Raw genomic sequence first — 14,528 nt, 5'->3', positions numbered from 1 at the left:
GGCATCATTGCATTCATCTTGAATGACATCAATCGTGTCGCAGTGCAACGTCTTGGATAACTGTACTCTGGGGTGATGTCCTTGTTGCCTGCGAGAGGCCACGGATCAGAATGTCTTAATGATGACGTCAATTTCGTCATCAGCTGACATCACAGCAGCTATCTTGAATGACGTCAATCGCACCATAGTGCGACGTCTTGTATAACGGTACTTTGGGGTGATGTCCTTGTTGTCTGCGAGAGGCAGTAGATCAGAGCGTCTTAATTTCAGTTTATAACCTGACAAAGATCTCGATCTCGTGGCAGAAAAACAAAATGTTTGGCAGTGTACAAAGCGTATTAGAGCAGAAAAAATAATGTTTCAAACAACGAGACAGGGTCACAGGGAACATCACTTGCGACTTACAGTATGGTCTGTGAGATATGGTCATCCTCCTACTTAAGGCGATGGAACTTTAAACTGGTCTTTGCAGTTGATCAATAGGATCGTCACTTATGCTCGATGCCTGCATGCATGCGGTATTTATTTTCGATATATGGGAGGGAGATGCGGTAAAAATCTTATCTAGTTATCTAACAGATGAATTTAGTTGAGATTTTATAGGTAGTAATTTTTCTTTGATGGGTGATACAGAATAACGAAGATAGCATGTTGGGGAGATAGATGTGAATGGACGTGGATCTGTAGTATTTGTATGTAGTTTGGAGAAGCACCACAAAGCAGTAGCAAAATCCACGTCCTTCCCCCAGTTTCCGTACTCTCTTTTGTACTACTTCGTGTTGCAGGAGCAGGCTTCATTTCTGTCGAATGTTCAAAACACAGTTCTGTTGCAGTAACTCAGCTTCGCCTGTTTCTGCAGAGTTGCAAGAGGTTGGAGGTATAGTTTCATCTGACCCCTACTCAGTTCCGACTTGTACTGGAATGATCACGTGCACAAAGGTGTAGGGATGGTAGCGTAGAGTCTGAGGAGGCATTTTCAGGATGCATAGGGGCTACCTAAAACGATATGGTAATTTTATTGTAGCAGATAGATTCGAAAAACGAGACTCGTTTCGAGATACGAGAGTGCCAGAAATATGATTCACTCACTAGTGGCTGTAATCATTAATGGACTTCTCCGTAGGATACAACACAGGTATGTGCTTGAATGGAAAGACTTAATTCCAAATCCCAGACAGCATTTCTAGTGGATAGTGTGGCATTAGAGATCTGAAAAGCTTGTGTACATTTCTTACGACCTCAATCATCCCACTATCTACTACTGTTTATGATCCTTCTCAATCAACCATTGCCTATAGCCCAGTGGATATATCATCAACCTTCTGACATTGCATCGAGACAGAATGTGCTACAAATACTGTAGAAATATCTAGCTGGGACGGTGTAAGGGAGTCGCAGATACCGCTTACATACCACGTTCCTTAGCCGAATCACTTTCAAAATGCGTTAATTTTGTCAAGAGGTTGCATAGTGGGCTATGTGTAACCAGAGTGCTGGTCTGATACTATACACTCCTATGATCACCGTTTCGTTATTTGTCCGGAAAAAACGACCATATTCAAAGGTAATGTCGTACCTCGATCTACACTCCTGGAAATTGAAATAAGAACACCGTGAATTCATTGTCCCAGGAAGGGGAAACTTTATTGACACATTCCTGGGGTCAGATACATCACATGATCACACTGACAGAACCACAGGCACATAGACACAGGCAACAGAGCATCCACAATGTCGGCACTAGTACAGTGTATATCCACCTTTCGCAGCAATGCAGGCTGCTATTCTCCCATGGAGACGATCGTAGAGATGCTGGATGTAGTCCTGTGGAACGGCTTGCCATGCCATTTCCACCTGGCGCCTCAGTTGGACCAGCGTTCGTGCTGGACGTGCAGACCGCGTGAGACGACGCTTCAAAAAATGGCTCTGAGCACTATGGGACTCAACTACTGTGGTCATAAGTCCCCTAGAACTTAGAACTACTTAAACCTAACTAACCTAAGGACAGCACACAACACCCAGCCATCACGAGGCAGAGAAAATCCCTGACCCCGCCGGGAATCGAACCCGGGAACCCGGGCGTGGGAAGCGAGAACGCTACCGCACGACCACGAGATGCAGGCAGACGACGCTTCATCCAGTCCCAAACATGCTCAATGGGGGACAGATCCGGAGACCTTGCTGGCCAGGGTAGTTGACTTACACCTTCTAGAGCACGTTGGGTGGCACGGGACACATGCGGACGTGCATTGTCCTGTTGGAACAGCAAGTTCCCTTGCCCGTCTAGGAATGGTAGAACGATGGGTTCGATGACGGTTTGGATGTACCGTGCACTATTTAGTGTCCCCTCGACGATCACCAGTGGTGTACGGCCAGTGTAGGAGATCGCTCCCCACACCATGATGCCGGGTGTTGGCCCTGTGTGCCTCGGTCGTATGCAGTCCTGATTGTGGCGCTCACCTGCACGGCGCCAAACACGCATACGACCATCATTGGCACCAAGGCAGAAGCGACTCTCATCGCTGAAGACGACACGTCTCCATTCGTCCCTCCATTCACGCCTGTTGCGACACCACTGGAAGCGGGCTGCACGATGTTGGGGCGTGAGCGGAAGACGGCCTAACGGTGTGCGGGACCGTAGCCCAGCTTCATGGAGACGGTTGCGAATGGTCCTCGCCGATACCCCAAGAGCAACAGTGTCCCTAATTTGCTGGGAAGTGGCGGTGCGGTCCCCTACGGCACTGCGTAGGATCCTACGGTCTTGGCGTGCATCCGTGCGTCGCTGCGGTCCGGTCCCAGGTCGACGGGCACGTGCACCTTCCGCCGACCACTGGAGACAACATCGATGTACTGTGGAGACCTCACGCCCCACGTGTTGAGCAATTCGGCAGTACGTCCACCCGGCCTCCCGCATGCCCACTATATGCCCTCGCTCAAAGTCGGTCAACTGCACATACGGTTCACGTCCACGCTGTCGCGGCATGCTACCAGTGTTAAAGACTGCGATGGAGGTGCGTATGCCACGGCAAACTGGCTGACACTGACGGCGGCGGTGCACAAATGCTGCGCAGCTAGCGCCATTCGACGGCCAACACCGCGGTTCCTGGTGTGTCCGCTGTGCCGTGCGTGTGATCATTGCTTGTACAGCCCTCTCGCAGTGTCCGGAGCAAGTATGGTGGGTCTGACACACCGGTGTCAATGTGTTCTTTTTTCCATTTCCAGGAGTGTAAGTATAGCTTTTAACATGAATACTTGTGTGCACATGTAGATGCATGACCGATTGTGACAGTAACATACAGTAGTTGTTGCGATCGGGTATTTTAACATCTGGCTGATTACGTCTCTCTTTCTATGATGCAGTGGTAGCACTCACAAGAAAAACTTATGAGACATGTCCACCCATCGCTGATTTTTTCTCAGTATTATTTCGTATCATAGGCAATCAGATTTTGACGAAATATTATACTTAGTAGTAGTAGGGGCTGCATCATAGGTACACCTTGAGCATCAGGCTTATGAAGTATGTGTTTGTGTTCCAAAATATGCAAAGGGAAGAGTATGTCATGTCATAAGAATGGTACAGACATTTCTGTTTCAGAGCCACAGACGTCAGCAGGATGTATTTCTGATACTTTGCTCATTGTCGAATGTCTTTCACTGAAACCGCAATCATAACATTTATTTGTATGTATAGTGATCAAATATGTATGTGACCGATTTTGTAGGATTATTCCCTGTATGTGTGGCCTGTGGTGGGAATGAGTCACATTTCCAGCTAACAGCAGAGGCCGTCTGAATGGAGACAGCCGAATAGCGAACTAATACTTAGTATGTGTTGGATAGCTTTGGTGATCGTGCGGAAACTTGAGAAGATTGAATATGGAGGTGCGTTTGCACTGGACCTTTATTACATTCCATGTAAATTGTTCAGTCGACTGCTTCCGTACCTGACATCAGTATTCACGAGTGGAAATATCAGTTTTCTCTATTTGTTTCTAGTTACTCAGTGGTCTAGAGCACACTCCACCTAGCTAAAGTTTCGGATTTGTTGAGAAATAATTCCTGGTCTGCATCTTCGGAATTATGTTGCGTGAGCGATTGGTGGAATACTTCTGTGTGCAAACCATGCGAAAATATATTTTTCCTTGTAATCCCAGAGTCTGGAGATGGGTGTAGAAAAAAGCGAACAGGGAACCAGGTCCAAACCAGAAACAGTAACGGGTTTGTGTCGGGGGAACGATCCCAAATTTGTAGAATAGTTCTGAGAGTGACTTCGGCCTGGTGAGGGTGCTCTGGTCACCCGTTGGGAGTGGATGATCACCGATCTCACAGGGAGATATCTAGTGCCACAAGTATATCTACAGTGCTGTCTGTCTTCGCGGTATATGTATGAATAATGTAAAAGCAGTGATTTTTGTATGGCATAGGACATGAGTTGTATGTTTACCATCGACACTGTATGTGGGTATATATTGCTGGGTTGGAGATCAGTTTCACACTCTAATATTCAGGCTCCTGTCCTCAGGGGAGGGCAGTGTACTTGAGTAAGAGTCTTCTGTATTTGTCAATATATATGGCACATTGTGAGGTTTAGTTGTTGGTGCAGTATGGCGATCAGTGTAAAATAGTTTTTTGCCTCTGAAAGTCTTATCTGCAGAAAGCAAAAGAAAAGGCGGACAGTGCTTCCACACCGACAGCATCAGTATTTTGGTGGGTAAATTCGATAAGAGCCAATCATAATCCCACATTCATTCACAAGACATCCATTGTGCTGGGATATAGGGGTCTCTACATAGCGGTGAGAACGTTCGAGTATGTTAAAAGCAGGGAGGGTAACATGTGATGGATGGGGTGCTATGTTAGGACTGTGAGGAAGAACAAATTCACATTTTCCTTGTTGTTCTGTCGATAGTGGTGATGTCTTTCCAAGCATTATATCCACAGGTGCGGTATTCATTATCACACATAAAGCCTGATGACTTCAAAACATTTGTTTGAGAGAATCTTGGCAGGATGCATCACCTTCCAGAAGCGCTGATTGTAAGACTTTGTCAGTGTAGGTATACCATAATATTCTCGGTTGCTGAACAGATATAAAAGCTAACTGCACAGTTTGTGTATAATGTGTATATATTGCATTGTAAAGTTACTGTGGCTTATGTTGTGGCATAACTAGAAAAGATGAGTGTGTGTCCTATCATGAGGGACATATAGATTCAGCACATCGATAACCATGAGGGTACGAGAGAGATTTCTTACGTGGAAAATTAAGTGCGCTATAGATATTGAGATTTGTTCCAGAAGCACAACCCTCAAGAACAGAAATTACCTGTACATCGATCGCTGTCAGACTGTTGCAGCAATAGTAGAAATATTTAATTGTAGTTAGACTGGTAAATATGTTCCTGGCTTCCAATATTCTTGTAAGTCTTGCATGTATTTGATGAATTGTAGACAACTTTTGCGGCTTTAACTGTCAGTGCAATTTAGCGATATGTGAAAACTAATTTACCATTCATCTGCAGAAAACAATTGCGAACGGTGCTCCCTCTGGAGCCACACTCCAGCTATGCGTCAACGTGCCAGGAACGGTATACATTCACAAGCTGTCGGCAGCGGTGAGAGAGCAATGGGTTGTGCTGGCTTGCGTCCAGTGGTGGCTCTCGGCAGCATCTTCACTCCCATCTGGATGTGTCAGCAACAGTGCCTAGGTGAACATGTATTTCGAGAGGAACTTCTCAGGTACCAAGAATGAAATGGATGTTGCCACATCATTCGTGCGGGACCCAAATGGGCACCTGTGTGTGGTTTGACAGCCGATGGCTGTGCCACTTCGTGGGGCTGTTGGTAGCCTCCTGTGCAGTCCAGTGGACAGGGGGCGTCAGGAACGGTATACATTCACAAGCTGTCGGCAGCGGTGAGAGAGCAATGGGTTGTGCTGGCTTGCGTCCAGTGGTGGCTCTCGGCAGCATCTTCACTCCCATCTGGATGTGTCAGCAACAGTGCCTAGGTGAGTCTTGTGAGTCTTGTGGAGGTAGCCCAAGTGACTTTTCTTTCCCATCATTTTCTTAGGTTAGCAGAGGTTGCATTGTGCTGATGGAATTTGAGCTCCTGCCGGTGGTGGGACGGGGGAGGGGGGGGACTGGCAGGGGAGGCCTCGCAGGGGGGCATGGTACTTTCCTGCCATCCTGGATAATGGTACTTGTGTCATCAGCTGACGTCATGGCCGCCATCTTGGATAACGGTACTTAGGCGTCATACCGCCATTGCCTCTTTCTGTTTGCCCCCAGCTCACATCAGAGGCATTCACACCTAAGCTTCACTTCAGAGCACACACATCACCAGCATTTTACTCGTATAGTAAGCATGGCAGCACAGTATTCATTTGAAGGACAACGAGATATTGTTTCTTTTTATGGACTAGCCAACACTTATGTGCATGAAGCTTGCCAGTCGTATGAGGAACGGTACCCAGCAAGACCCCACCCACACCCGCCAATGTTTACAGCAATTCCTCAGCAACTTAGCAAAACAGGCTCGTTCGTGGGATATCATGGTAATGCTGGAAGACATTGAACATGATGTGACGCTGCATTTGAAGAGACTGTTCTCGAGCACTTCAAGGAAGCACTCGTGACAAGTGCTCAAGTGGTTGGATATGACAGGCGTGTCACCCGTCAGTTAGTATGGGATGTTTTGAGGGATGACTGCCAGTATCCCTCTAGTTTCCACCCTGTCCAAGACCTAAATCCTGTGGCGGACTATGAACACAGGCTAGGGACTTGCTGGTGGTTTTTGCGACCTGTTGCATGAGATCCCAACTTCCCCAGCACTGTGTTGTTTACCGATAAGTGCACCTTCCATCGGGATGGCCTTTACAACACTCAAAACGTTCATTACTGGGCAAGGGGAAATCCTCACATTATGTACGTCGACAGACACAAGGAACGATTTTTGCTTAACATTTGGGTAGGCATTGTGGGTGACCATCTGATTGGGTCAGTCCATCTACCTCCTCAACTTACTGAGACAAATTAAGAAATGTTCAAATGTGTGTGAAATCTTATGGGATTTAACTGCTAACGTCATCAGTCCCTAAGCTTACACACTACTTAACCTAAATTATCCTAAGGACAAACACACACACCCATGCCCGAGGGAGGACTCAAACCTCTGCCGGGACCAGCCGCACAGTCCATGACTGCAGCGCCTTAGACTGCTCGGCTAATCCCACGTGGCCGGGGGCAAATTACCTTCACTTTTTGCAAGAAAATTTAGCCTGCTGGAAGATGTTCCCCTGGACATACAATTAGGCATGTGGTTGCAGTATGATGGGGTGCCCACACATAACATTCATGCTGCGTGTGGATATTTAAATGAACTCGTCGATGGCAGGTAATTGGCAGAGGCGTTAATAGGATATGGCCCCTGCAATCACCAACCACTGGTCTTTTTCCTGTGGAGATTCTTCAGGTTTTTAGTTTACCCACCCGGACGCCAACCGCCTATAAAGGAAGAGGAATCAATGGATCGCATTCAACATGCCGCCTATCACCTCAGGGAAATGCCAGGAATCTTCGAAAGAGTTCGGCAAAACACCGTTCGACGTTACCAAGCATGTGTCGTGTCTAAGGGTCGCCAGTTCGAGAACCTGCTTTAATAAAACAATGTCCTAGCTGCTGAAAAGGCTCTTTTCAGGGCCAACACAATTTGTAAAAGACTTTCTGTATGCAAACTAACAGCTGCTGACGGCTTTGTTCCCAGTCTTATCAGGAAACTATAATCAATGTGTCGGAACCCTGGCGGATTCACCACCAGGCCTCCAGAGTGGAAGGCTGGTGCACTACCACCGAGCATGCTGGCCGCCTTGGACACATCGCGATCTCCGGCAGGCAAAGCATTCACAGTCATGTGTTGTCCAGAGCATCTGGCAACAGGGCAATCTCGCGACCAACCGGAGCGCGTGGCGCTAAATTTCCGTAGTTTAAAAATTGTGCGTTGTTCCCAGCATTGGTAATTTTGCTTCCTACTGGCATCAGCTATCCAGGGTTCAAATTGCGTGACACAATTTTTGTACACCCTGTATTTTAACAGAAACCCTGATACATATATTCTTCACATTCTAGTCAAAATTTTTCACAGCGTCATGAATAGCTAGACGGATTTATACAACTTAAGTGGTGCTGAATCCGTATGTCACATAGGTTTTATCAGATAAGCTGTTGTTGGATATTTGAGCAATGCAAAATCATTTCAATAATGAATCAAAGTGATTTGGAGTAAGTACATGGAAAGCTTTGGTCAATCTAGTCCATTTAAAGATACAGCATTAACACTACCGTACCTTGTTTTTGCAACACGCGTTGTCTGTTTGCCTGCTGCTTTATGGGGAAGATGTGAGCCTTTGTGCAAACTCCAGCAGAAATCTGCCAGCAATGGGGCATTAAATCTTCCTGGGTATCTATGTTCTATTACAGGAACTTGCTGACGAAGCCTCTCGCCATTTGCATCCCTAAAAGCCCCACAATCACCGGGAAAAATGTCGATATGAGAGGGAATGAAGGTTATTTTAAATGGGATGATGCACGTCAGTTTCTCATGGGCATACACACTATAAAGTCATTCTCAAGTTCAGAGGAATTTTTGGCCCTTCTATTGGCCGAGAACAACGTCGCATTCTGAAAGCAATGCCATGCGCTTAATTTTTAAGGGCTGAGAATACACTAATTGCTAGCCTCCAAGGACCTTACATGGTTGTGGACCAATTAATGCTCCCTGCTTGATCTTTCCAGCACTCAGTGCAGATATTTTTCCAACAAGTATTCAAATGCTCATTAGTTGTTCTGATCCACTGTTTTTGCAGACGACTTCATCGCTCCTAGCTCCACATGCAGCAGTGGTAACAGGACTTTGCTGCTATTTACAAGTGACACCCACGGAATATTTTTCTTGCCAGGCAATAAAGCTTTTCGTCTTGGCCAGTCCTCCTTTTGTAATGTAAACCGGCAGCACTATTGTCCCATTCACGAAATGTAGCAACAGTACTTTGGGTACCCACCTTATAGACCCATGAGCGTACTAATGACTTTAAAATCAGCGCATATGAGCTGTTGATGCTTATCGTAGTCGATGTAATGTAGTCATCATGAAGTAACTTTCATTTGGTAGGTGAGCATTTGGGATGGAAGTAACGACGTTGCCGTTATGTAGTGCCATGGCTTTTACACTAGTTTTCGAACGATCTGTGAAAAGCCTCCAATCGTACTGATTGTATAAGATATTGAGTTCTTGCATCAAACCTTCATCATCTGTATGTCATGTCATTGTATTTTTTGTGTTCAAAAACCTTTCGAGTGGCTTATGACGTTGACGAAAAGTACTCATTCTAGCTGCATCTTCCAGAAGATTCCACCCCATGAAACAAGAAGTGCATAGTTGAGCTCTATGTTTTGGAATGTCCAAGTCTATAAAGGTGAGCTCATTGCATGTGGAAGGATGGCCTGTGTGTGACGAATCTTGGTTTCACTGTCAGTAGGAAAGTTTATTGTTGTACCTAATAGAGGGTCTGCAATTAGAAGACCCACTCCATGAGGCGCTAGTCGCATCGCGTTTGGTGTATTAGGATACTTACAATGCTCTTCTTTTCCTTGTTAAATCCTTCATCGAACTGAGGCAGCAAGCAGTGGAGGGAGGGCATGTCATTTTGATTTATGTATGTTATCGATGTGCACGTCAGCGAGAGAGCAAGTTACAGTACTGTTAAACAATCTTTGGTCTTGTCGTGGCACAGTCTTTGCCTCTGCGCAGTCTGATTCATTCTTAGTTGAAGTGTGGTAAGCGATGGATAAATCCTGTAGTGCTGTGTTCACTTGTAATGGTGTCTGTTAGATGAAGAAAGATTTATTGTAAAGGACAGCAAGGATGAATATGATGTACACTCCTGGAAATGGAAAAAAGAACACATTGACACCGGTGTGTCAGACCCACCATACTTGCTCCGGACACTGCGAGAGGGCTGTACAAGCAATGATCACACGCACGGCACAGCGGACACACCAGGAACCGCGGTGTTGGCCGTCGAATGGCGCTAGCTGCGCAGCATTTGTGCACCGCCGCCGTCAGTGTCAGCCAGTTTGCCGTGGCATACGCACCTCCATCGCAGTCTTTAACACTGGTAGCATGCCGCGACAGCGTGGACGTGAACCGTATGTGCAGTTGACGGACTTTGAGCGAGGGCATATAGTGGGCATGCGGGAGGCCGGGTGGACGTACTGCCGAATTGCTCAACACGTGGGGCGTGAGGTCTCCACAGTACATCGATGTTGTCTCCAGTGGTCGGCGGAAGGTGCACGTGCCCGTCGACCTGGGACCGGACCGCAGCGACGCACGGATGCACGCCAAGACCGTAGGATCCTACGCAGTGCCGTAGGGGACCGCACCGCCACTTCCCAGCAAATTAGGGACACTGTTGCTCTTGGGGTATCGGCGAGGACCATTCGCAACCGTCTCCATGAAGCTGGGCTACGGTCCCGCACACCGTTAGGCCGTCTTCCGCTCACGCCCCAACATCGTGCAGCCCGCCTCCAGTGGTGTCGCGACAGGCGTGAATGGAGGGACGAATGGAGACGTGTCGTCTTCAGCGATGAGAGTCGCTTCTGCCTTGGTGCCAAAGATGGTCGTATGCGTGTTTGGCACCGTGCAGGTGAGCGCCACAATCAGGACTGCATACGACCGAGGCACACAGGGCCAACACCCGGCATCATGGTGTGGGGAGCGATCTCCTACACTGGCCGTACACCACTGGTGATCGTCGAGGGGACACTGAATAGTGCACGGTACATCCAAACCGTCATCGAACCCATCGTTCTACCATTCCTAGACCGGCAAGGGAACATGCTGTTCCAACAGAACAATGCACGTCCGCATGTATCCCGTGCCACCCAACGTGCTCTAGAAGGTGTAAGTCAACTACCCTGGCCAGCAAGATCTCCGGATCTGTCCCCCATTGAGCATGTTTGGGACTGGATGAAGCGTCGTCTCACGCGGTCTGCACGTCCAGCACGAACGCTGGTCCAACTGAGGCGCCAGGTGGAAATGGCATGGCAAGCCGTTCCACAGGACTACATCCAGCATCTCTACGATCGTCTCCATGGGAGAATAGCAGCCTGCATTGCTGCGAAAGGTGCATATACACTGTACTAGTGTCGACATTGTGCATGCTCTGTTGCCTGTGTCTATGTGCCTGTGGTTCTGTCAGTGTGATCATGTGATGTATCTGACCCCAGGAATGTGTCAATAAAGTTTCCCCTTCCTGGGACAATGAATTCACGGTGTTCTTATTTCAATTTCCAGGAGTGTATTTTGAATAACGTTACTTTTTTCTGAAGAGAAGACGTTCGAAGTGAGACTGCAGTACTGTGCGCATAATTTGTAGAAATAATTATTGGGAGCTACTTAACTTGGTTCGCTTGCTCAGAGCTGAGAGAGAGACCATCCCTCTTCCCTGAGCCATACATTAACATACTAACTGATTAAGCTGTTTGATATTTGGAGAAATTCTCTGTTTATACCGTATCCTTTTTTAAATCATTCTTCACCTTCTTAAGCATAATACTGTTGAGACCTACGTTATGTGTGAAGATCACGTGATGTTTTACTGTCCATTTCTGAATATATACGTCATTCTAAAATCGTTGTCTTGCAATATCATCTCATTGGAATAGTTAATCTCTCCATTCCACTGTTTATCGTTACGCATTACCACAGCTGGTATGCAACACTTGGAAATTTTATTTAGAAATGTAAGTCTGGTTCAGTTGCTGCCGACTTGCTGCTTGCTGTTGTGCTTTCGAGAAATCTGCAACAATGTTGTCAAAGCAGCAGTAGCAATCTGTGACGCGGTTTGTAGGTTCGCATCAAATGGCCTGCACAGCAAAATGCATGAAGACTTTTAATTCTTTTCGTCGATGCATTTAGAGTCGAGGATCATGTCATACAACAAACAAGGGGAGCCCATGCTTTTGACTGGTCCCCTACACAGCACCGTGAAATATAGAAAACAAGAATTTCTAACTGCTTGTAACAATATTCGCTCCCTTTGTCCAAAAATTGTATCTCCACGTATGTAACAAAAGTTGTTGGGATTGAAACTTCGTGGCAGATTAAAACTGTGTGCCGGACCGAGACTCAAACTCGGGACCTTTGCCTTTCGCGGGCAAGTGCTCTACCAACTAAGCTACCGAAGCACGACTCACGCCCGGTACTCACAGCTTTACTTCTGCCAGTACCTCGTCTCCTACCTTCCAAACTTTACAGAAGCTCTCCTGCGAACCTTGCAGAATTAGCACTCCTGAAAGAAATGATATTGCGGAGACATGGCTTAGCCACAGCCTGGGGGATGTTTCCAGAATGAGATTTTCACTCTGCAGCGGAGTGTGCGCTGATATGAAACTTCCTGGCAGATTAAAACTGTGTGCCCGACCGAGACTCGAACTCGGGACCTTTGCCTTTCGCCATGTCTCCGCAATATCCTTTCTTTCAGGAGTGCTAGTTCTGCGAGGTTCGCAGGAGAGCTTCTGTAAAGTTTGGAAGGTAGGAGACGAGGTACTGGCAGAAGTAAAGCTGTGAATACCGGGCGTGAGTCGTGCTTCGGTAGCTCAGTTGGTAGAGCACTTGCCCGCGAAAGGCATAAGCCATGTCTCCGCAATATCCTTTCTTTCAGGAGTGCTAGTTCTGCAAGGTTCGCAGGAGAGCTTCTGTAAAGTTTGGAAGGTAGGAGACGAGGTACTGGCGGAAGTAAAGCTGTGAGTACCGGGTGTGAGTCGTGCTTCGGTAGCTCAGCTGGTAGAGCACTTGCCCGCGAAAGGCAAAGGTCCCGATTTCGAGTCTCGGTCGGGCACACAGTTTTAATCTGCCAGGAAGTTTCAAGATTGTCATTGTTTAATTCAACATACCAACATCTACAAGGATTTGGGTATTTTTCTTTTTGTAAAAATTTCGCTGTTGAGCAGTGTTGTAATGAGAAACCACTGAAAAGTGCCAACGGAGATGAATACAAAGTTTGGACTGATTCTAAGGGAAGCTAGAGTTGCAATTTAGTGTTAAGTTCACTACGTCCGTGGATTCCACGTTTATGTAGAAAATGAGACACCTAAATTCTTACATGCCTAGTCCATTTGGTTACTTCGTTAGAAACAGCGGGCTCACCATCAAATACAGTGGACTCGCCATGCAAAACTACCCTTTCTGAATACCAAAGTTTTGCATTGTGGCTCCGACGGTATCTTGTGCGTCGATTATTAGTGTCAACGAACAATAATGCAGCGTTGATATTCTGTGTTCGGTGCGTGCAATTGTCTTTCGTTTCCTGCAGTGTAAACGCCTGTTCACAGATACACGCGAATTGTGTGTAAAGGGTCGTTCACTTTTGTTCGCTGCCATTCATTTCGGTTTAAAGAGGCTTTACGTAATTTTCCATAACAGTGTATTTAGTTTACTGTATTACTTTGCACTTCCTGTAACAAAATTGTATCTCATGCAGCTGGATAGTCTCCAGTTTGTATTCATAGTTTAAGACAGTACACAGTTTGTATTTAAAGTACTTATTTTATACTCTTCTGGGGGCTATGATATTTTGCACAAGGTCTTTTGTTTCTCTCTGTCAAAGACAGATGCCTTTCATTTTTTTCCTTTTCATATCTTCGTTGTTGCGTCTTATTACAACCCTATCTCCATATTCTTTCCGAACAAACTCTCTGCTCTCCAACCTTATTTTCTTATTACATTTATCAATACATTTTCCGCTTCCTTTTTCAAGTATTGCCCTAGGTCGTTTCATTTTCTGCTCTAGCACTTCCACTTCTTCCTCCGAGTGCTTCCTTATCGCTTCAGATAACCTATCACAGTTGCATCATGCTACTTTTCTTCTCTCTGGCGCCTCTAAACTGTTCCCAGACATTTTTTGTCATTGGTTTTTAACATGTACCTTTTGTTGTACCAAATTCTCTTGTTATTTGTATGTGCCAAACTTGACAAATTTCTGATAGGCTCATGTTACCGATATAAAAACACGAAAACATTGGATTACTATGTAGGCGGGGATGTGTTTACTTAGGCTCATTCATACGTTTCTTACCCATGTCAATGCTTTATACTATGGTGTTAATATTAAAATTCTTGTTTTCGTTTCACGTTTCCCTACTAACAGTTAAAACACGCTTGTATTATACTATTTCTTGCTACATTCAGCTCCAAATAATTTCAAAAACTCTCACGTTTGTTAGAATCATTTCATGGCAAACTGAAAAAATAACTGATTATATTTCCAACTTCTGTAGCTTCCAAAACTTGACCAGCCACAATTTTTGCATTCCGGCCTTGCTGCAGTGGTAAAACTGGTTCCCATCAGATCTCTAAAGTTAAGCGCTGTCGGGCTGGGCTAGCACTTGGATGGGTGACCATCCCGTCTGCCGAGCGCTGTTGACAAGCGGGGTGCACTTGTGAGGCAAACTGAGGAGCTACTCGACTGA

At 46.2% G+C, this 14,528-nt stretch overlaps 1 protein-coding gene across 1 annotated transcript in view; it reads right to left on the bottom strand.

Annotated features, from left to right (window-relative positions):
* Positions 1–14,528, bottom strand: part of LOC124553365 (ankyrin repeat and SOCS box protein 2-like) — a 149,389-nt gene that overhangs the window by 27,794 nt on the left and 107,067 nt on the right. Inside the window, exon 4 of the mRNA XM_047127237.1 lies at positions 1,577–1,590. Within this exon, the coding sequence (XP_046983193.1) occupies positions 1,577–1,590 (14 nt within the window). The remainder of the gene's footprint in view (positions 1–1,576; positions 1,591–14,528) is intronic.

The sequence above is a fragment of the Schistocerca americana genome, chromosome 11, assembly GCF_021461395.2.
Source record: "Schistocerca americana isolate TAMUIC-IGC-003095 chromosome 11, iqSchAmer2.1, whole genome shotgun sequence".
In the NCBI taxonomy this organism is placed as follows: domain Eukaryota; kingdom Metazoa; phylum Arthropoda; class Insecta; order Orthoptera; family Acrididae; genus Schistocerca; species Schistocerca americana.
The sequence above is the reverse complement of the archived record's forward strand: the minus strand, read 5'-3'. Positions and strand labels throughout refer to the sequence as shown.